We start from the raw sequence: 22090 nt of genomic DNA, 5'->3' as shown, positions 1-22090 counted from the left end.
ACACTGCGGAGGCTGCCGGCGGCGGTTATAAATAACACGGCGCTGAATGGCGTCTACGCCTCCTTACTACGAAGCGCGCCTCAACCTAGCCTGGGCGCCGCCCCCTCCCCCCCACCTCTGCCGGCCTCGGCGTGACGGACAGGCGGCGGCACCAATGGGGGCGCGGCCCCCGGCGGGCGGCGCGGGGCCGGGCCCGGCGGTGGCGGCCCCCGCGGCCGCGCTCAATGAGGGCGGGCGGGGAGGGCGGGGCGGGGAGCGGCGGGCCGGGCCGCGGGGCCGGGGCGGGGTGGGGCGGGCCGCGGGGCCGCGGCGCTGGGCTGGCCGGGAGCCTGGCGGCGGCGGCGGCGGCTCCGGGGATGGTCCACGCACTGGCGCCGTCACGTGTTGTTCTGCTTGGAGCGAGCCCGAGCGGCGGCGGCGGCGGCGGCTGGAGGGGGCTGGACCGGCGAGCGCGGCCCCCGCCGCCTGTTTTGGTGCGGGGCTGCGGGAAAGTCCGGGAAGAAGCCGGCGGAGAGGGAGTCGCCGCGGCGGTGCCCGCTGCTCCGCCAGCCTGGGGCGCGGGAGGGGGCTCCGCCGCCGGCCGCTGAGGCGCTGCCGACTGGAATGAAGAGGAGGAGGAAGAGAGGATGTTCCTGCTCCGCTCGGGCTGCTTCCCCTCCTGCCGCTGCCTGGTCGCGTTTTCTGTTGAAATGGCACTTTCTCTGCCTAACGAGATGGGACTGAATGGGGTCGCCAGCCTCCTCCGCACGCACCAGCGGGAGAAGCAGCAGCAACCTCGGCGCTGATATTTGGGAAGGGGGGGGGGGGTTGTGTTGTGGGTGTTTGGGGTTGGTCTTTTTTTTTTTTTTTTTTGAGGGGAGAGGGAGAGAAAGAAGCGTGTATTTTTGGGTGCAATCCCCGGACTTTGCAAAACAATCTCTGCCCCCAAGAGGATATCTAATCTGCAACAGAAATTGCTACTCACAGAGGCAAACTTGAGAAGGGAAGGGGTGTTGGGGAGCGGCGAAGGGGGACCCCTTCCTGCTCCCGTCTGCAGAGGAAGACCCGTACACGAGAAAGATGTGTTTCGCTTTCCCGGCGGCTGCTCCTGGGACGAGACTTTCGTCTGGACTGATTGGGACTGGACTTTTTAAGGACGCGCTTACCCATCTAAGGGCGATTTGGGCATAAACAGCAACACAAACTCTGATCTGGTGCTGGAAGCTGCCTCTGCCACTGAACAGCTGCTCTCACCCTGCTTCTGTCTCTCTCCCGTCCTGTTTTCGAAAGGGGATCCTGAGCTATTTTGCTTCTTTTTTTAATTGTTGTTGCATGAATTTTATTTCAGGCGGTTGTTTTTTCTGGCTGGCTTGGCTGTTTTGGGGTCCTGTGGACTGCTAACTGCAGTAGCAGTAACATCACCTCTCAGACGTTTACCATGGCTAGCCCCACAGATAACAACGAGGGCTTCTTCTCAGATGTCAGAAAGGTGGGTTACTTGCGCAAACCCAAGAGCATGCATAAACGCTTTTTCGTGCTGAGGGCAGCCAGCGAGTCAGGACCCGCCCGGCTGGAGTATTACGAGAACGAGAAGAAATGGAGACACAAGTCAGGGGCTCCCAAGCGCTCCATCCCACTAGAAAGCTGCTTCAACATCAACAAACGGGCTGACTCCAAGAACAAGCACCTGGTGGCCCTCTACACCAAGGACGAGCACTTTGCCATTGCAGCTGACAGTGAGCCTGAACAGGAGAGCTGGTACCAAGCACTGCTGCAGCTGCACAACAGGGCCAAGGGCCACCACCACCTCCATCACCACCACCACCACCACCACAGCGATGTCACCTTTGGGGGCAGCAATGTGGCACTGGGGGAAGCAGGTGAGGACAACTATGGTGAGGTAGCCCCTGGCCCGGCTTTTAAGGAAGTTTGGCAAGTAATTCTGAAGCCTAAGGGCCTAGGCCAGACAAAGAACCTGATTGGCATCTACCGCCTGTGCCTGACTAACAAGACCATCAGCTTTGTGAAGCTGAATTCAGATGCGGCTGCTGTGGTGCTGCAGCTGCTCAATATCCGTCGCTGTGGTCACTCTGAGAACTTCTTCTTCATTGAGGTGGGGCGCTCAGCTGTGACTGGGCCTGGCGAGTTCTGGATGCAGGTGGATGACTCGGTGGTGGCACAGAACATGCATGAAACCATCCTGGAGGCCATGCGAGCCATGAGCGAGGAATTCCGGCCCCGCAGCAAGAGCCAGTCCTCCTCAAACTGCTCCAACCCCATCTCTGTGCCCCTTCGTAGCAGACACCACATCAACAACCCTCCACCCAGCCAAGTGGGGCTCAGTCGCCGGTCCAGGACTGAGAGTGTCACCGCCACCTCTCCTGCTGGTGGTGGCGGAGGAGGTACTGGTGGCAAACCCAGCTCTTTCCGGGTTCGAGCATCAAGCGATGGGGAAGGCACTATGTCAAGGCCTGCCTCTGTGGATGGTAGCCCAGTTAGTCCCAGTGCCAACCGGACCCATTCACATCGACACCGTGGCAACTCCAGGCTCCATCCTCCGCTCAACCACAGCCGGTCCATCCCGATGCCTTCCTCGCGCTGTTCTCCTTCAGCCACCAGTCCAGTTAGCCTGTCATCCAGCAGCACTAGTGGCCATGGCTCCACCTCGGACTGCCTCTTTCCACGCAGGTCAAGTGCTTCGGTTTCCGGCTCCCCCAGTGATGGTGGATTTATTTCTTCTGATGAATATGGCTCTAGCCCATGTGACTTTCGCAGCTCTTTTCGCAGCGTGACCCCGGATTCATTGGGACACACCCCACCAGCTCGGGGTGATGAAGAGCTCAACTACATCTGCATGGGGGGGAAGGCTACCTCATCTTGCTGTAGCCTGGCAGCCCCCAATGGCCACTTCATCCCACGCACCTGCCATCCGCAGCAGCAGCCCCGCTATGCCGGCACCCCATGCTGTCCCCGAGGTGGTGGTGAGGAGGTTGCTGACTTGGAGAAGGCATTCAGGAAACGGACTCACTCTGCCGGCACTTCACCCACCATCTCCCACCAGAAGACACCCTCACAGTCTTCAGTGGCCTCCATTGAGGAATACACGGAGATGCTGCCTTCTTATCCCTGTGGCAGCAGCCGGCTGTCCTCCTACCGGCACTCGGCCTTTGTGCCCACGCACTCCTACCCTGAGGAGTGTCTGGAGATGCACCACCTGGACAGCGGCCACCATCGGACCAACTCTGCCCCGCACACGGACGATGGCTACATGCCAATGTCTCCCGGTGTAGCCCCTGTGCCCAGTGGCGGTGGGCCCCCCAAGGGTGGTGACTACATGCCCATGAGCCCTAAGAGCGTGTCAGCCCCGCAGCAGATCATCAACCCTGGCAGAGGGGGCCGCCACCCTCCACCCATGGTGGACTCCAACGGCTACATGATGATGTCCCCCAGCAGCAGCTACTCGCCCGATGGCGGCCCTGCGGGCTACGGCAAGATCTGGACTAACGGGGCTGGCCATCACCCAAAGCTCTCGGTGGAGAGCAATGAAGGGAAACTCCCCTGCGGCGGCAGCGACTACATCAACATGTCCCCAGCCAGCGGCTCCACCACCAGCACCCCACCGGACTGCTACTTTGGGGGCCCGGGGCAGCCGGGCGCCGAGGAGGCCGCCGCTGCCGCCGCTCCCCACCACAAACCCATCTACTCCTACTTCTCCCTGCCACGCTCCTTCAAGCACGTGCAGCGGCGAGGCGGCGGGGTGGCGGCGGGGGGCGACGAGGGCAGCCCCCAGCCCCGTATCGCCCTCAGCTCCGGCCGCCTCCTCTACGCCGCCGAGGACTCGTCCTCGTCCACCAGCAGCGACAGCCTGGGCGGCGGGGGTGGCGGCGGCCCGGAGGGCGGCCCGCAGCCGCAGGCGCCGCGCAAGGTGGACACGGCCGTGCAGACCAGGAGCCGCCTGGCGCGGCCCACGCGCTTGTCGCTGGGCGGCCCCAAGGCCAGCACGCTGCCGCGGGCCCGGGAGCAGCCGCCGCTCCTCCTGCCCCCGGAGCCCAAGAGCCCCGGCGAGTACGTGAACATCGAGTTCATCGCCGGCGAGAAGCCGGCCTTCCCCGCCGCCGCCCTGGGCCTGGGCCTGCCGCCGCCGCCGCCGGGGGACGAGGGCGCCGAGGAGTACATGAACATGGACCTGGGGCCGCCGCGGGCCCCCTGCCCCGCCGGCTTCGCCGCCGTGCGGGCGGCCCCCGCGGCGCGGCCCGGCCGAGGCGCGGCCCCCGGCGTCCGGGACTACGTGACTATGCAGCTGGGGGGAGGCGCCGGGGGCTCCTGCTCGGACTGCGCCGACAGCCCTTCCCCGTCCTCCCCGGCCCTCCTGCTCAACTACGCCGACGTGCGGGCGGGCCGCTCCGGCGCAGAGAAGCCCGCGCCGGCCTCGCCGGAGCTGCCGCGGCCGCCGGCCGAGCTGGCCGCGGCGCCGCCGCGCTCCTCCTCCCTGCTCGGGGGCCCCGGCGCGAGCAGCGCCTTCACCCGCGTCAGCCTCAGCCCCAGCCGCAACCAGAGTGCCAAAGTGATCCGCGCCGACCCGCAGGGCGGCCGGCGGCGGCACAGCTCCGAGACCTTCTCGTCCACGCCGAGCGCCGCCCGGGGGGCGGCGGGCAGCGGCGGCCCGGGCGCGCCGTTCCCCGGCGGCGGCGCGGGGGGCGCCGAGGAGGTGAAGCGCCACAGCTCGGCCTCCTTCGAGAACGTCTGGCTGCGGCCGGCCGAGGCGGCGGCAGCGGGCGCCCCCGCCGCGCGGCGGGAGCCGGGGGCCGCGCCCGCCCTCGAGAACGGCCTCAACTACATCGACCTGGACTTGGTGAAGGATTTTAACAGCCACCGCCGCCACCACCACCACCACCTCCATCCCCCCCCGGAGGGCGCCGCTCTGCTGGCGGGGAAGCAGCCGCCGCCGCCGAACTCCGCCAGCCAGCCCCGCGGCAGCAGCCACTCCAGCGACGACTTGAGCGCGTACGCCAGCATCAGCTTCCAGAAGCGGGAGGAGATGTAGGAGCTGGCCGCCGGCCAGGCAAGGTGAGCGCGCCGCCGCGCGCGCGCGCGCGGGCCAACGGTCGGCCGGGGCGGGGGCGGCGCGCGGGGGGGGGGGGCGCCCGCCGCGTCCCGCTCCCCGCGCGCGTGCCGGTGGGGGTGGGGCGGGAGCTGCAGCTGAGGAAGTTTAACGGCTCCGAGTGCCTCTGTAACGAACCGGGTGGGGGAAGTGGTCAGAGCGCGGCGGGCTGTCTCGTCGCTCCGCTCACGAGAACGCAGTGCGGTGCCGTGAGGTGTCGAAGCGGCGGTGGTTTGAGGCAGTTCATCGGGCAGGAAGTTGCTCTAGTCAGACTGGTGCGGTGATGTTTGTTTGTTTGTTTGTTTGTTTGTTTGTTGTCGTGGCGCGTTCCCCTTTGTAGCCTCTAATTCGCAAGCGGTGGTAAGGTGCGATGGGCTCGCAATGCGAGACGTTCCCTTCCTGTGGGAGATGCTTTGGGAAATACCGCAGCCACGTTAACCCCTGACTGTGACACGCGAGGTTAATGTGGTTGTTCGTTTTGACCTGAATGTTTTCAGCCTGTTTCAGTAGCAAAATTATCACAGAGCGCAGCGTCCTTGAAATTTGGGTGCTCAGAAACGTGAGCTTGCCTCAGCAGCTGGAGTCTCATCTGTCTAATGTTGTGGTGAGATTGTTTACAAAACGTACTTGAATGTGCTTGTTGAGACGGATACGATTTTGTGGTTACTGTGTTACCTCATTTGTTTAACGTTTGGAATTATATGTACTTTAAAAGCACATGTGAAAATATGAGCGAATTAGCTTATAGTGTAGGGCTGCAAATTGGAAACTCCCATTTTAATCCTGGTTTCATGACTCTTGTCGCCAAGGTTAAGGCAGTTAACCGTTCCAGCTCGTGTTTTCCCATGTGTAAAATAGGGCTAACGTCATCTACCTCACGGGGTTGTGGTGGGTGTTAATCCAATTTTGTTTGCAAAGTCCTTTTGGTTTGAAAAAGACTTCAAAGTCTTCAAAACTTTATAACTTGTGTTTAGGCTGATACTGAATACAGTTGTTCTTTGCTCCCAACTGTATTGCAAGTTGTATAAGAAATGGTATAAACAGTGGCTTTGTCACTGATAGTATTGATATGTTTTAAAAATGAAGAGTTTAAGGAGAAATAATTTAGGAAAAACTTCTGTTGTTGCATTTTGATTAGAAGCATAAGATGAGTAGGAGCATTGTTGCAAACAGTTTGATATTTCTGCTATGCAGAAACTTAATGCAACACATACTGAATATGTCTTATTTAGAAACTTGTGAAGTGCAGCGTGCATGTGTACGAGTCTTTTCATAAAAGAATGAAGAAGGTTTTGTTGCAGATAAGTACTGTTAGATAGCTACTCTGTTAATTTTATTATGACACTCCTGATTTTAGCAGTTTTCTGCATACTTAACAGCAGCAATCACAGTAGTGTAAGTGGTTATTATAGTGAATGTATACAATGACAACCTAGGGGATGACTCTCGTAACACTTTATTTCATTGTAAGTGCAATAAAGTTACTGTTTGTGTTGCTTGTTCATTTGGTGCAGGAGAACTCTGAGGGAATGTCAGTGAGATGCCTAGAATTGTATGATCTCTTTTCCATTTTTATAACCTGAACAAAAGCAAAACAATCTCTCTATATTCACTAGTTGGCACTTGCTGCTGTTGCCTGTTAGAGCAATGCGATGTAGGTGTTAGTCTATTAGATTAATTTCAAAATTCAAGAGAAGATTTAAGATGGGCACAGGTATAGCTGGTCTGTTTCACATGGTAACTGGTAGGAAATAATTATTTGCATGAATTTCTGACAGGAGTGTGCTGGCTGTCACAGTGCTTTGTTAACAGATTTAAGCAGCCACACCCTTTCTCTGTTCTGGGATGTGCTTTCAAGAGGCTTCCTAGATTGTCTTCGTGATGGCTGCCATTACCCTATGAATTCTTATCTGCCTGCGGCAGTATTATTATTGTTCTGAACTTTTAGGGAGGGGATTTTCCCCAGAGAGTCAACGTGTTGTGCTATAACTCACATTGGTAGGAGTATCACTTTTTTTTTTTTTTCCTAAGCTGAGCTAAGATTGGGGAAGCAAGTGTGAGAGAAAATGCGCTGTGACACCAGTAAACGTGTGCAAGAGTAAGATAATGCAGGTCTGTGGGAGAGCAGTGTCATAACAGTTTGCTTACACAGATTTTATACAAGCACTGTTTGCTTTTGCTGTAGACAACTTTAACTGAATCTGTGTCTCATGTTGAACATAAAAGCTGTGGCAGAGTTTTCCATCATGGTGGTAGGTAGGTACTGTGATTATGCTGTTGTGTGTAGGATCAGGCCATAGAAGACCATTAGAGCATGCTGAAAAGTATTATGCAGATGTTTTTCAGCATAGCATTGTGAAAGGTAGCATCTAATAGAGTAATTGCTATTTGAAGTTAGTTCTTCTTATTTCCCCAAATTAGGATTGGGCTAAGCAGGTATAACACCTCCTGAGAGGCAGAGCAAGGGAGCCAGTTTATAATCATATGGGGAGTTTCTACCCCTGTTTGTTCCCTAACTGTTTCCATTTTAAGCCTTTGTTAATTGCTTGTAGCTTTCCCACATATTAACCCTTTTCCAGCTATTAACCTTGATCCAATTATTTGTCATACTGGATTTCTTGCTGATACTTTCCCCACAAAATTCGGCCCAACTAGCTCATCCTTTGTTAAGACTGTTAAGGAAAAATAACACGTTCCCTCCCCCCCCACCCCCCATGATAGACAGACCATTTTACAGCTGTTTTTGACAAATTCACAAGTTTTTTTTGCTTTGGAGATGAAACTCAAGTTTGGCAAGGGAATTGGCCTAGTGTAGGATATGCCTTATACCCTTCTTGAGAAAACCTCCCTAGAGGTGAATGATTTATAGGCCTACGAATAGCCTGTTTGCAGATGCCTGACAAAGTTGTTTGGGCACCTTAAGTTAAACCATTCTCTTGAAAATTCCACGTGCAGTGAGTGTGCTTCAGTCCCTTAAAGCTTTGCATGCCATTCCCAACAAACAGCTGAGCGGGCTCTCTCTCAGCCTCAGTCAACTTCACCAGGTGCTCCTCCTGTCAGGTGAGGCTGTTGGGGCAGTAGCTGAGAATAGAGAGACTGCTTTTGTTGTTTTTCTTGTAGGTGTCTGAGCAATATGGTAGAGAAAGGAAAAAGCTGCTTGATATATCTCTAGGTACAGCAGAGAGGAGAGAACATCTGGACATGGGGGAGGGAGAAGATGCAGATATCAATAAGGGACAGGGAAAGGGGCACTTTTAAAGTACCTTCCCTTTACTCTCAATTTCTTTAGTGATTGAGATCTCGTTACTGTCCATGCGTTTAGTCTCAGAATCGGCAAAAGGGCTACAAGTGCCTTTTTTTTTTTCTCCTCTTCCCCCCCCCCCCCCCCAAGTAGGGAAGCCTTCCACTCCCCTGAAAGTCAAAACAATTTGGATAGCTTGTTTTATCCATTTTGGACTTTTTCTTGTTCCCAACTGCAAGAAAAAGACCTCAAATGTTTCCTATCCATCTCCTAGTGGGTAAAATAACTCTTGCTGCTTTGCTGCAAACTAGCTTCTCTCCTTTTCCCTACTCCCCTGCCCTATCCCTACCCGTAAAACCCCCCAGAGTTGCTCAGGCATTACATTCTTGAGTATTTTTAACCTCTTTCAAGTCATGCAATTTCATCGAAGATTGAACATACTGCTTGAAATAATCACCTTAATTTCCACATTTAGTTTAAAAAAAAAAAAATCTCTTGCACTCACAGCATTTCTCTGCACTCTCAAATCTTATTGCTTTTCCTGTTGTGTGTTCTTGGCTTTTTCCTAACGGCTGGCCCTGTCCTAGCTTTTCTAGCGCTCTTTCATCCTTTTAAAAGTGCAGCAGTTTTAATATTGCCTTGCATACTTTTTGTATTTGATGTTTTTGCTTCCATCTACTTCACAGAACTGGGTATTGTGTGTGTCAAGCTGGAGGCTGTTTGGCACTTGGATCCTATGATAGATGCACTTTTATGCTGTCGTTAGAAGGCTACATTGCTGTAGTGGCCAAATAATGCTGGAAAACTAACATGACGAAACTGAGGTTATAACTAGAGAAGGGAAAGCACAGTGTTGGTGTAATTAATTTTCCACCTGCTTAGGATCTTCCATGTATGAGCAGATGTTGTGGATGTGCTTCTTACCTGCTTTTGGGGTTGTTATGAGAAAAGAAACCTCCTAGAATTAGAAGGGTTTTGAAGATAAACAGCTGATACCTTGTGTTCTGAGTACACAGTTGCAAAATATTCCCAAAAGGCAGCTGTTAAAGGTTGGCTTTGGAGGAACAGGAAAGGCTGTAGCAGGATGGTCAAATGAATCCAGGTATGTGGTTTTGATCTCTGCAGCTTCAAAGCAGAAACATTATTCCCCTGCCTTATTTTCATTTCGTTGATGAGTCTGAGAACTTGTAAAAGTGAGTGCTAATAACAGTGGATAGAATATGTGTAGTGTAAGCAAGTGGTAACTTGGCTCACTTGCAGCTTTAATAATGCCTATTTTACCCAATACCTAAGTGATTTTTTTTTTTGTTGGTGATGAAAGAAAATGGAATAAAGTACAGTGATATCTATAAACTCATTATGCCTTTTGTCTGTCTCCAGTTAAAACAAAGGACTACAGAGGCCAAAAGCTACAATTTTCTCTTACACCTTCTTGAAAATATGGTAAATGGAATTATTCTGCTCATGCAATTCTTGTATACTATACCTGAAACTTTTTTGATGGGGTGGTGTTTTCTTTTTAATTTTTTTTAATAATAAGTTTCTATAGCTGGTCTTGTTTCCTCATGTTAAAAACGTAAGGTGGAACACTTGAAACTCAGAAATCACCAAAACAACTTATGTACAATTAAACTAAATTTCTTGGGGGGAATGAAAGTTGTTTCCAGAACTGAAATAACAGAAGTTTATGGAGTTTGGGGTTAGCACCAACACAAACACCAGTAAGTTATGAAAGATTTTCATGCTCTGTGGCTGTTACTGTGGATAAAACAGCGCATTTCTTGCAATATGGATGCACCAGTTTTTCCACCTGCTTAAATATTTGCCGAAACTGAGCCTGTGTCTCCATATAGATGAATATTTGCAGTTCTCCTATTTAACAAAACCACAAGCTTATAATTTATGTTTGTTTTTTGAATATATATAGATATCTATTTGTAATTTAGACTGGACAGGTTCCTTTAATCTAGCTACAGCAGACATTTAACTGTAGTATTGTTTTTTTCCTTGATTTTTTTAATAGCAGGTTTCTTGAGACTTCCTTTTTGTTTTCCTCACTTAAAAAATTGGAACTATGCGGTTCATAAATCAAAATGGTAGATAATACAGTACTATCCAGACTACTTTTGCACATAGGTTTCATATATAGTCAATGTTTAACTGGTTTCTGAATGTGATTTAAATTTGAAAATGAAACAGGGCATTACAGGGCAAGGATGAGGCTCTTTTTTTTTTTTTTTTTTTTTTTTAGACTAACAACTGTGGAGAGATTGTATGTTTCCTTAGATAATACTCTTAAATAGAGAATTACAACTCTTAAGTAAAATACAGGAAGCAGCTGTAGAGTAGGAATGTTATTTGAGCAACATCCTTAGTATGTTGTGTTGCTTCACAAATGCTTTATGATAGCTGAAATTTTGATACTCATCAGGACTTAAGAGTTTATAAAGACTTTATAAAAAATATGAGTGCAGATACTGAAACTGAGATGTACTCAAGTATTCTTTTGAACAGGTTGCTGCAACTACATAATAATGTTAGTTAAAGCAGATCTTTGCCCCTTCCCCCCCCCCCCCCAATTTATTGAAGGTTTGAAAGTGGAAATGTTCAGTACTGATTATTTTACAAGTGACTTTTTGCACACAGAGTCACTAGTGAATGTAAGCTAGCTTTTTTTAGTGTCCAGTGATATAGAAGAGTGATAGATATTCTTTTCTAAAACTAATTAGATGCTGGATTTAATATTTTTGCCAAGTTTCATTCTAAACTAATTTTTACATTTGATTGACAGAATTTTGAAATGCAGGACTTAAAAGGTAGAAGAGAAGGGCGGGAGGCTGTTCACAGGACCCCTGATGCTGACATTTGAGAATTAGAAGTACTAACTGGGCAAGCATTATGGAAACTCTGCTATGGGAGGGAGATGGAAAGGAAACATTGACATGACTTAGGGGACCCAGGGAAACCGTGGCATAAGGATGTGGATGGCGCGAATTACAAGGTACTAGTGATCTGAAGGGGATTGGTGTGGTGGTATGTACAAGTTTGAGGATGTGTATAAATAAATGTAAAGAGCTTGGATATATGCAGTGAGTTTATTCTAGAAGTGCTTCTGTAGCATGTTTACACGGTTTTCCGAAGGTGTTTTTACTTCTGCATTTTTCTTTCATTCTTTATTACTGGGATATTTTGAGACAGATATTTTGTTTAGAAAGTGTGTGTGGCCCTTACTCTTGACCAGATTTTTTTTTAACATCGTTTGGATATTCTGATGACCTAAATAGGAAGATGTGCATTGCTAAGGTAAGCGAGATTTTTGCCTCCAGCTCTTCTATCCTGACTTCTTTGTCTTGTAACATCCCTGTCACAACCACAGCAGTAAACCACAGGTAGGAATCTAAATTAAGTACAAGATGAATAAGAATGAGTGAATTATTAAGCACTGAAAGTCTTAGTTTTCCTTTCTCTATATATTTTACAAAAACATGTTCATACAAATTTTTAACTGCACTATTTTGTTCTTTTTGCCGTACTACGGAGACAGTTGTTATAAATCTGATTAAAAATGAGGTTCACTGGTTTCATTATTTGTCTTATGGATTAATAAATATGGATTCCCATAAAACTATTTGATTAAGGAAGATCTTGTAACAGAAAATTTCAGCAGTAACAGCAAAACTGACAGCAGATTTTCTGGTTTTCATTTTGTGGAAAGACCTGCAAGATAAATATATTATTAACTAATACAACTAAAATCCCAATTTGTCAGAATGCCAAAAGTTGGCTTGTGGTCTTCTGTAGGTAATATGATTTGCTAGCATACCCGTTCATCAAAGTGAATAGCATTAATTCCATTTTTATATCATATGTGTTTTTGATAAACGGTGATCATGATGGTTATAATCTATTAGTCTGAATTTATGAGATGAAGGTAGCAAAGGAAAGACGTCAGTAGTTTCAAGAAGATTCTCAAGTTTAACAGCTTTACTATCTGCTCACAGAAATGGTGGAAATATAACAAAAAACAAGGTGTGAACAGAAAAAAGGAGATTTAAATAGACCTGGCACTCTTAACTAACTAAAAGATACCTTGATACACATCTCTCTGATCATGCTTGACATATTTAGGTCAGGTTTTCTGAAGACTATTATTAGATGTTTAACCTTGGGTAATTGCAAATTGTATTTTCTTCAGAGTAGTTTTTGATCAGGTAGGTGGGATAGTGAAAGTTTGTGTTGAACAGTTGGTAATAATTTGGGATTCTAGTTAAAAGATCTGATATCCAGCTACTTGAGCTGTAAGATGACGTGCATCATTCTTCTTGTGGTGGCAAGACTTGCCTGTATGCATTTTGTCAAGTACTGTAAAATTCCATTTATTTGGGAGCTGGGGACATGCATACATCTTTTGTGTATCTTCAGATAAGATACATTTCAGAAAGAATGGAATTATGTTGTAGTCTTTACAGCTGGTAGAACCGTTGAAGTGTTCTTGTACATTTGTATGGTCTAATTGATATAAGATATAAAGAAGTAGGTTGGGAGCAACTTTGATTTACTATACTGTGATTTTTTTTTTCTTTCTTTCTTTCCAATCTGTGTAGGTTTAGTATTTAAAAGTCACTATGGCGTCTATGCATTTGACAAGCTTTCTTTGAACTACTGAATTTCAAGAACAAACATCTGGTTTTTTTTTTTTTTTCTTATCTTGATTCTTGTCCCATTTCAATGATCTAGTTCTCAGTTTGGTGCACAAATAATTGTTCAGACACAAGTTAGGGGAAGGAACCCCTTAAGCAGGCTTTACTACTTAATAAAATACATAACTAATCTCTATAAGGAAGCTTTTCTTCAATGGAATTGTTTCCTGAAGGAACAAAAAACTGGAGTTGAGGAGATTAAGTCAGTGATCTGTATGTTAGTGGTAACTTCCGTGTTTAACACTGACCTCTTCTGATGTCAGAATAGCTGGCCTTCATCTTAAAGAGAAGATTACTATGTTAGAAAAGGATTTTTTTAACCCCAGCCAACAGGAAACAAGCTAACTTTTATATTATATGCTAGGCCCCTCATAGTGATAGTTTAAAAAAAAAAAAAAAAAAAAGCTAGTCTTCCTTCTCCTGAAGGAGATATAGACACAGCAGAAGGTTTTTTTACTGTGCCTCTGTGTATCACGACGTAAGGCTGATAATATTTGCTGCCTTCCCTAGCACAGTACAACGTATCTCTCCTTCTCTAACGATGATGTCCAGAGAAACTAAGTTTGGGAGCTTCTGCTCTATATTTTCTGCTGAAATGAAGGCCACTGTTCTACTTTTGACTCTTGCAGTCACTATATGTAAATGATGGAGAGACATTGGCAGAACTGTGTCTGAAAGATGTGATTAATTTTCTTTCTTCAGATAAGTTTGTGCCATCACAATTACTGATTCTTTTCCAATAATTCCTGATTGAAATAGCAAATATTTGGAATTTGTAAAAAAGTATAATACAACATTTATGAGGCAGAATTCTATGGAATAATGGGGAAATAAACTAACAGGTTGTTTAATCAATTGAGATTAAGTCAATGTTCTCTTACTTATTTTCTACTTTGGTGTATATACTCAAGGATATTTCCTTTTATAGTATGGCAACAGCAGGTAGCAGGTAGCCCAACTTGCTTAGTAGTTGAAGGAGGTAGGACAACTAAGCTTACCTGGAAAATTTAAATAAATCTTGGAAGTACGATAAACCAAAATGCACAAATAATATATTGTTTTGGAGGAAATTAAGATCTGTGTGATGGCTACATGAAGGAAAAAATGATTAATGCTCCCCTTTTTGTAATGACAAAGTAAATTTTAAACTGAACTATTTTCATTTGGTGAAAATGAAAGTGACTAATTGAAATCCTTATGAAGGTCAAAATGCATTTTGGATAGCAACTGCTTTGTTAAAAGTGGAAAGCTTGTCTCTTGTTATTTCTACTATTTCTCCTTCTGACTGCTCTGCTTGCAAAGCACAGGCACAGTACACCCTTCCCTTCTTGTTTTGCAGTGAACTGATATTTTTAGGAGTTGGTCCATTTTTAATTGTCTGCATTGCAGAACAAAGTTGATTTTTTTTTTTTTTCCTACTAATGGTAACTAAATTGCAGAATAATAAATATTTGTTGTTCTTAGAAATTAAAGGAAAGTGCATGAATACTTAATAGTTCACTGCTTGATCACATTTGTAAAGCGAAGCACAGGGAAGGAAACCCTAGCATTTCTAAAGTTTAAGTGTACTGAAAAAAATTACAAACAAATGAAGCTTACTACCCACTGTGGTTCAGGAATCTCAAAAAGCAGGCTGTCTGGTATATCTAGGGTGTGGTTCTGCAAGATGTTTTGGTAGATTTAACAGCTGGCTTTTCTGAAAAAGGTGGTCTCACCTCAGCTTTATTTGCTCTCATCTGAATGCTCCGGCTGTTTCTCTTGCACTGGTTCTGGGAAGGCAAACATAAACCAATAACGCTTGCATCTTTCAGAGTTACTTTTCTGCTGATGTAGTGAGCTAAACTGGCATGTGACAGGTCAGATAGACACAGGAACCAGTGCAAAAGCAGTGTTAATGGGGGAGAGTGCCTGAGGCTGACAGGCAGGATTGTCTCATTTGATGGAAGCAGAGAATTTGACTTGGCCAGCCCACCTTGCGGAACTTCATCTTCAGAAATCAAGTAGGTTGATCCATACCTATACAAAAATGGTAATTACCGTTAGGCTTGCTAGTTATTTAGTAGCTGTTTTTATTTCCCCATTTTGCACATACCGGCGTTCAGATTTCTGAGAAATAACAAAATAAAACCTATAATGAGGAATTTAGTTCATTTAGGAGACTGTAGGTTGAAAACTTCAAATATTTTTCTTATTGAAAGTTTATCTTTGTTCTAGTATCACTATTTTGGAAATAATGGTGTATTTCGTTGACTTTATAGTCATCTGGTGAAGAGGATGTTGAATGTTATTTAATTCCTTGAATACCTTGATATGGGTGGGATAGTCACAAGTGATTTACATCCATCTTATCAGTTTGAGATGAAAACAGAGGTGGATGAAACTACATAGAAAAAAGCAGTGATGGAAACAGGGCAGCTGCAAACCTTCCCTGTTGCTTCTGCAACTGCTGTATGCATTTCCTCCACCCACTTTTGGTTCTCAGGGGCAAAACTTAAAAGAACTAGTATGTCTGTTAACATTGGCTCACTGGGTACTAAATTGTAGTTTAAACATGTAAATGATGAAATTTTAGTCTTAAATGGATTACTGCAGCTGATGAAATTATATATAAAGACAGACTTGAATACTTTCAACAGTGTAATAATTCTTAAAAAATGAGACAAACTCTCAAATGCACCTCATTTTCTGCATGAAACTTCTGTATCTAGCAAGTTCTAATACAAGGGAAAAGCCCTTCAGAAGGTGTGCAGGCATGTAGCTAGGGCATGTTTTTTCAGGCCTTTGAACTGGGTTAGGAATGTGTCTCAAGATGGAAGAATGAATAGTTATTTGGTGCTTTTAGCCTCAGGGCTTGAAACTCTGCAGGAGGAATGTTATTGTGTCTTCAAAGCCTGTTTCACACAAGTCTTTGTTGAGCAGGAACTTGGAGAGTCTTTGTATTATCATGCACACAACAAAAACGGGAGCCACCCAATTTGATCTAATTGGGTGGTGGTGTTGAGATGTTTCTTCAGCAGGAAGGCCCTGGAAGTTGGAGTGTGTATTTTTAAATAGGAATACCCTTCAGAGCAAAGGGACTGCCTACACAGGTTTGCCAGCTTAATAAAACTCTCTAATTATGCTAACGTAATTCTCTATATGTCTATTCCTTGCCCCCTCCCCCCCACCTCCTCTCTATGTAGTGCTTTCCCAGGAAGCGAATAAATATTTACATTTCTCTAAAATTCTCTTTTGACCTCGAGGTGATGGTGTAGAACATCCCTGGAGGGAAAGGCAAGTTGAGGTTGGGAAAGCAGGTTAGCTCAGGTTGAATTACTTTTTGTAATGTTTTCTCAAAAATAAAACTATATTCAAAACTAAATGTGCTTTAATGTATTAATATTATCTAAAGTAAGAACTACTCAGTGAATGTAACCATTTATTTAAAGGAATAGGAATATTTAAAGGAAATAAAACCATTACTCTAGTGGACGTGATTGGTAAAGTATCCAGAATCCGGGTTTGGGGTGCTAAAACCTTGTTTTGAGAACAGCAGCCCCTTCGGGAGATACACAGGGAAACTTATTTTCATTTTGGTATATGAATAGTCTAATTACACAAATAGTCTATTCAAAGTTGAGCAAGATCAGTTGAAACTGAAAAGGTGGGAAAACGGATTTCCTCCAGTCTTTCAGGAAAAGAAGAGGATAAAAGTGAGCTCTACTAAATCTGAAATTTTGAAGTCCTTAGTAACCAAGCCTAGTTAATTTCATCTACTAAATAAAGATGAGGCTTTTTAAAAATAAATTGAAATTAAATGCGAAGTTTATTAAATGACTTCCTTATATATTCAGGATATTTGTTTATTTTTTTTACTTAACTGATAACTAAATGCAGAACGTTTCAAGGTTTCATCCTGACTGCTGTTCGGATGCAGCTTGACAAGTCATGAATATAAATTCAACCATCTAGTAAATGGTGACTTATACTGGTTATAAATAATATGTCAAGAATATGCATAAACATATGCTAATAGTATTGTTTAACTAGGAGACTATACAGAGTGCGAAATTAAAAGGTTATATTGGAAATCAGCATGGTGTAGTGGTTATCACTCTTTGAGAATGACCATTAAGAACGTAAAAAGATAAGTTTCCTCATTTGCTAATTTAAATTTGATTATTATAATCACTTTAATTTGAATTAATCCACTGTGAAGTCAAGTGTCAGTATATACATGATAATTAAATGTATTTGAACTGAAACAGTCATGCAGGAATAAAGTGTAGCCAGAGAGAAGACCTGGTTAAGGGACCTTGTGTGAACTGGAGGAGGAGGGGGAGCAGCCAGCACATGAAATGCTAAGAGCCTGGGAGCCTGAGAGAAAAGGATAAAACCACAAGTACAGAGAAAAGGTGATTTAGCCTATTCAGAGAGATGAGCAAGAGGCAAACTGAATGAGCTGGACAGCCAGTTTTTGGGTCATCAGAGTTGTTTCACAGGGTTAGAGAAGGCAAAGTTGTGTGGGAAGGGGTACAAGGAATGAGTGAGCAGAAGAGGAAATTAGAATAAAGCTTGGAAGCTCACATTTCAGTGGAGGTAATTGCGCTTTAATGGCTTGGACGATTCATAGTCTCTTAGCTTCATAGGCCATTACAGAATGTTCAACATAGGTATAAATGAAGTTAGTTATGAAACGTTATCAGTTTGCTGATAACTTTTTAGAAATTGAAACACTGAAAGGCAATGATGTACCAAGAATTGTTAGAGGGAGAAAAATAGTATAAGATGTTGGTAATATTTGTGTAAATATATATTGAAGGAAGGTTTGAATGGTGTTCCTTCTGCATATGACAGTGCTATGAAATATTTCTCATCTTTGGCAGGGGATGGAAGGGGATCTTCAATTGATGTGAGTTGCCATAGCCTGCTTGCAGTCAATGGGACTAGGGTAACATGCCTCATTTTAGAATGTGTCCCTTTAAACTTTTTTCCTCTTGTAAGTTGTTACTACAGTGTTCTGCTTGAATTAATTGCAAGTCATTGTTAATTTTAATTGGCTATACTAATGAGTTAGTTCTAAAGTATTACAAAATGATCTATAATTCAGCATCTAATTTATCTCCTACCCTGGGTATTTCATCTTTTCCAAAAATTCTTCTCCTGAAGATTGATAGGACATTTGGTCTGTTTTGATGCAAGCTTTTTAACCTGTATGTTAGTAACAGTAGCTCATCAGCTTTTATTTCTTTAGCAAATAACTCCTGTGATGTTAATTGTGCTTTATGGATTTGGGTCACGTTTTATAGCTTTTCAATATAAGTTGAAGAAACGGGTAAAAGCCATAGATGATTAGTAGTATTGCTGTATGCTTAGTGTTCAGAATAAACACTACTATAATACACTTAATCATAGCTTTTGTGTATAGGACTCATATTGTTTCTGTAGCTTTGCAACCCTGTTTGAATCTTTAACTGATGCACTGTTTTGTTAGCTCATTACTGATCTTCAGTGTAAATTCTAGAAGTGTTTTGTATGTGTGTGTGAGCGAAGTTAGGAGTAATGCAGCTCCCTGTTCTCAAGTCTGTGGCTTTCTTATCTGCGTGTGTTACAGTCGTACTTGGGACTTTTACTATTTACTCTGTTATGATTGTCTCTGATCTCAGTCTTTAGATATGGTAAGTTCATCCAGGTGTGGATCACAGTTTTAAGGCTGTAAAGGAAAGTGGTGAGTACCAGCACTTATTCCACTTAAGGAGCTGAAAGCAGGGTGCTGTTTCCCCATCAGCTTAAAATAAGACCATCCTCTCGTTGCTGCCTGCACGATTTCTGTGAAGCTGTGCCCTTTAGTGAGATACAATCTTGACTCTTGTGTGAATGATTGTAACAATACTTTCATTGGCCAAAACCAACTGTACCTCCAGTCGTTCAGTCTGAGAAGCCTTTGCTGGTGTCACAGATGTGCTGGATTAGAACATCTGGTGTTACCAAAACAGGTTTGCCACTTCAGCTGTTTCTCAGTGTACCACTTTAAAGTATGAATGCAGTATAGGTGCATTTATGCTTTTTGAAAAGCACTTGTCCATTATGGCCTGTTTTGGTTCAATTAAAAAATAAAGAAGGTAAGCTATATACAAGAAAAGGCATCTTTCATTGGCAAAGCTGCATCCACTGCTTTAGGATTTGTATGGGTATAGCTGTCTGTCATCTTTTTCAAACAAACCTTCACCCCAAAAAACACAGAGACAAATTAGTCTTTCTAGTTTAAATAAAGCCATAAGTTAAAAAAACTTCTTCAGATGGAAAGGAAAAATATATGTCCTGGCTTTATATGGCTGTCTTTCAGACCTTCTGCTATGGTTCTTCAAGATGTCAGATGAGAAACTGCCAGGGTTTCCATTTTTCTGGACCCAATTCTAGTTCAAACTTAGTGATTGCAGAGGAGGATTCAATAAGTAGTAAACTATGATAGAAGCATCAGTGTCCCTGAAACATTTTCTACTGATATAGTAGCAGAACAGGTAAGTCTATGGAAAAACGTTTTCATCTTTTATTAAAAAAATCCAAAAAACTAAAAAAAAAATTTGTCTGTTGACCTCTGTGGTATAATATAAAAATGCAATGGATATTGTCCAGCAGATGTATAACTGTAAAAACAAAATGTGCTTTTAACTATTTAATGAACTTCTAACATTATGACCAGCTTTAGGAAGTAACTACCTCTTAAAGATAGCTCTGTTTTTCTGCTCCATGGAATGTTTCCAGATGTATTTTGACTATGGTTTAGAGAATACAGCGCTCCAAGAACTACAAGAATCATCTGTAGCTTGACTTTTCTTTCCTTTAGTTCTCTTTAACTTTCTATTTTAAGCCTGTATTAAGAAGTGTTATTACATTTCTTTTTTTTTTTTTTTTAATACTACTGTGTCATTTATTTGGTGGGGGAAGGTTAAAGTTCCTCCTTACCTCCTCCTCCTCCCCCTCTCTCCAGTGAGATTTTTGATTGTTCTATTTAATGAGTCATTTTCTCTACAGCTGAAATTAATTTAGGGGCTCATCCAAACAATGACTATTTTCTGAGCATGGAAGTGAGGGAACTTTAGTTATTTATCCCCCTCCTCCCCTTTTTTTTTATAAAGGTGTGTCGTGGATGTTTCCTAAAACCATGAAAAAACACAGGCACATCTTTTTTGCATTTTTGTAAAAAAGAAACTTAGATTTCATTTTTCATGAACTTAAAACTTAACTGTGTTTAGTATATTTACCTCTTCTCCACAGACTCATGGAAATCCACCAGTCCAGATAGATGAGTAGTTTCTTTCCACCTTAAGGGACTCTGGCAGCGCAGATATTTTGGCACCTTCTAGTCAATGTGTTTGTCTGTCTCTGACAGGATTCCCCCAAGTTCGTTCTACTACAGCGAGTGAAGGTCATGCAGCACTCAATTTTAGTTTGCCATCTGGTGGTTTATTATTAGTAACAGTATGGAAACTAAAAATTAGAAAAGCAGGACCAAAATGTTCAGCGTATTGTTTCAGATGTTCAGTGCAAGCTCAGTTCAGTTATGTTGTGCAGTGGAATCCCCTTTCGAAGGGCCAGTCCAGCCCAGACATTCAGCACTTGCAGCAGCTTTGCCTTCTGCTCGGGGAGACTGGTCTCCACAGGTTTTCTTCCTTGCGTCCGCAGTTGCCTTCTGGATCTGTTTGCGGTTGAAATTTCAGTGCCTTAGGAAATAAAGCTCAGTTGTGATTTCTCTTTATTGCAGTTAAATTTTGAAGCAAGGTTGTCCTTTGCACTATTATCCTGAAGGCAGCAGGAATAGATGACTTTGATGTGTTTGTGCACTGTGGAGGAATTCTAACCTTTAAGAATTTGGTAACAAAACTTCCATTTACTTTAGTGGAACTGAGTTTTCTCGGTAGTATAGACAGAGTAGATGGGTGTGGATAGAGTATGCAATGCTATAGTGCTGCTGTATGTCTGGAAATGCTCTTTTTTCAAGAGTTCTTTATCAGTGTTTAAAAGCTGATTATTGAGCTTTTTTTTTTTTTTTAAGTAGATCTCTCCTACAGAAGTGTGTGTATGTATTATAGTGAGTTATGTGCTTTGTGATGTTTGAATTAATCTGCTCAAGAATATTGTTTTCTGGAGAAAAAGGGTAATCATAGATTTGAAATGAAAATTATCTGCAAATATTTTTTCTGATATGTATGTCATAGATATGTAAAATCTGTTTTATACATTTCTGTTTGAATATAAGGTGTTCTGATTTGGCTGAATAGCCCCAAGTTATTGTGCGTCAGTGTCCTCACACGCAAGACTTTGATTAAGCAAGAAAAATTCTGTGATGTTAAGGGCTGGCCTATGTACAAACTTGCGCAGAGAAACAAAAAGTATGAATTAAAACAAGTCAGTGTTTTAGTGCCATGCATAATAGTGATTGGTCTAGGCAACAGAAAACCATGGGATAAAGCTAAATATTAATCCCTTGCCCTTTGGAGAAGAGGCAGAGACATTTTGTAGCAGATTAGTCTTTTTACAACTGGGTATAATTTTAACTAGAGTAGGTTCAGTGACTGTTTACTTACGTGGGCTGCAGGTATGAACTGTTATACAAGGTGTAGTCATCAGCTCAAGTTCCATATGACTAAGTGAGATCTTTCCCCTTCCTTCCTTTCTATAAGACCTTTACCTTTTTGATCATTGTGTATGACATTACAGTCCTGTGTTTGAATTCGGCTGCTAATCTGAACATAGCATCTTTGCTTTGGGCCTATTCCTCCAGGTGCATATGTAAATTCTGTGAATTATAGTATTTAAGGGCTGGCCTCTTCTTGCCACCTTTCCAGTTCAGCTCTTGTCCAGAATGTTGTATTTTGAAGTAAATACTATCTGCTATTTTTTGGCCTTGACTTACTGAATTTTCTTTCACCTAATCCTGCCCAATATGTTATTGGGAAGATCGTTTTCTTAGCCTATTTGCCAATGTATTTGTTCTCCTTTTACAGTGCATTGATGGCTTATTTTCTCCACTGCATCAAAAATAAATTGCTTGTATGCTTTTGAAACCTTTTCTCAATTAGATCTCTC

At 44.1% G+C, this 22090-nt stretch overlaps 1 protein-coding gene across 1 annotated transcript in view; it reads left to right on the top strand.

Annotated features, from left to right (window-relative positions):
- Window positions 1-323: 323 nt before the first annotated feature.
- The window catches only part of IRS1 (insulin receptor substrate 1), a 54586-nt gene continuing 32819 nt past the window's right edge, over window positions 324-22090 (top strand). Inside the window, exon 1 of the mRNA XM_068954299.1 lies at window positions 324-5046. Within this exon, the coding sequence (XP_068810400.1) occupies window positions 1418-5023 (3606 nt within the window). The 5' untranslated portion in view covers window positions 324-1417 and the 3' untranslated portion in view covers window positions 5024-5046. The remainder of the gene's footprint in view (window positions 5047-22090) is intronic.

Source organism: Struthio camelus, chromosome 9 (genome assembly GCF_040807025.1).
Source record: "Struthio camelus isolate bStrCam1 chromosome 9, bStrCam1.hap1, whole genome shotgun sequence".
NCBI lineage: Eukaryota > Metazoa > Chordata > Aves > Struthioniformes > Struthionidae > Struthio > Struthio camelus.
Note: the sequence above shows the minus strand (reverse complement) of the source record. Positions and strands in the feature narration are given on the sequence as shown.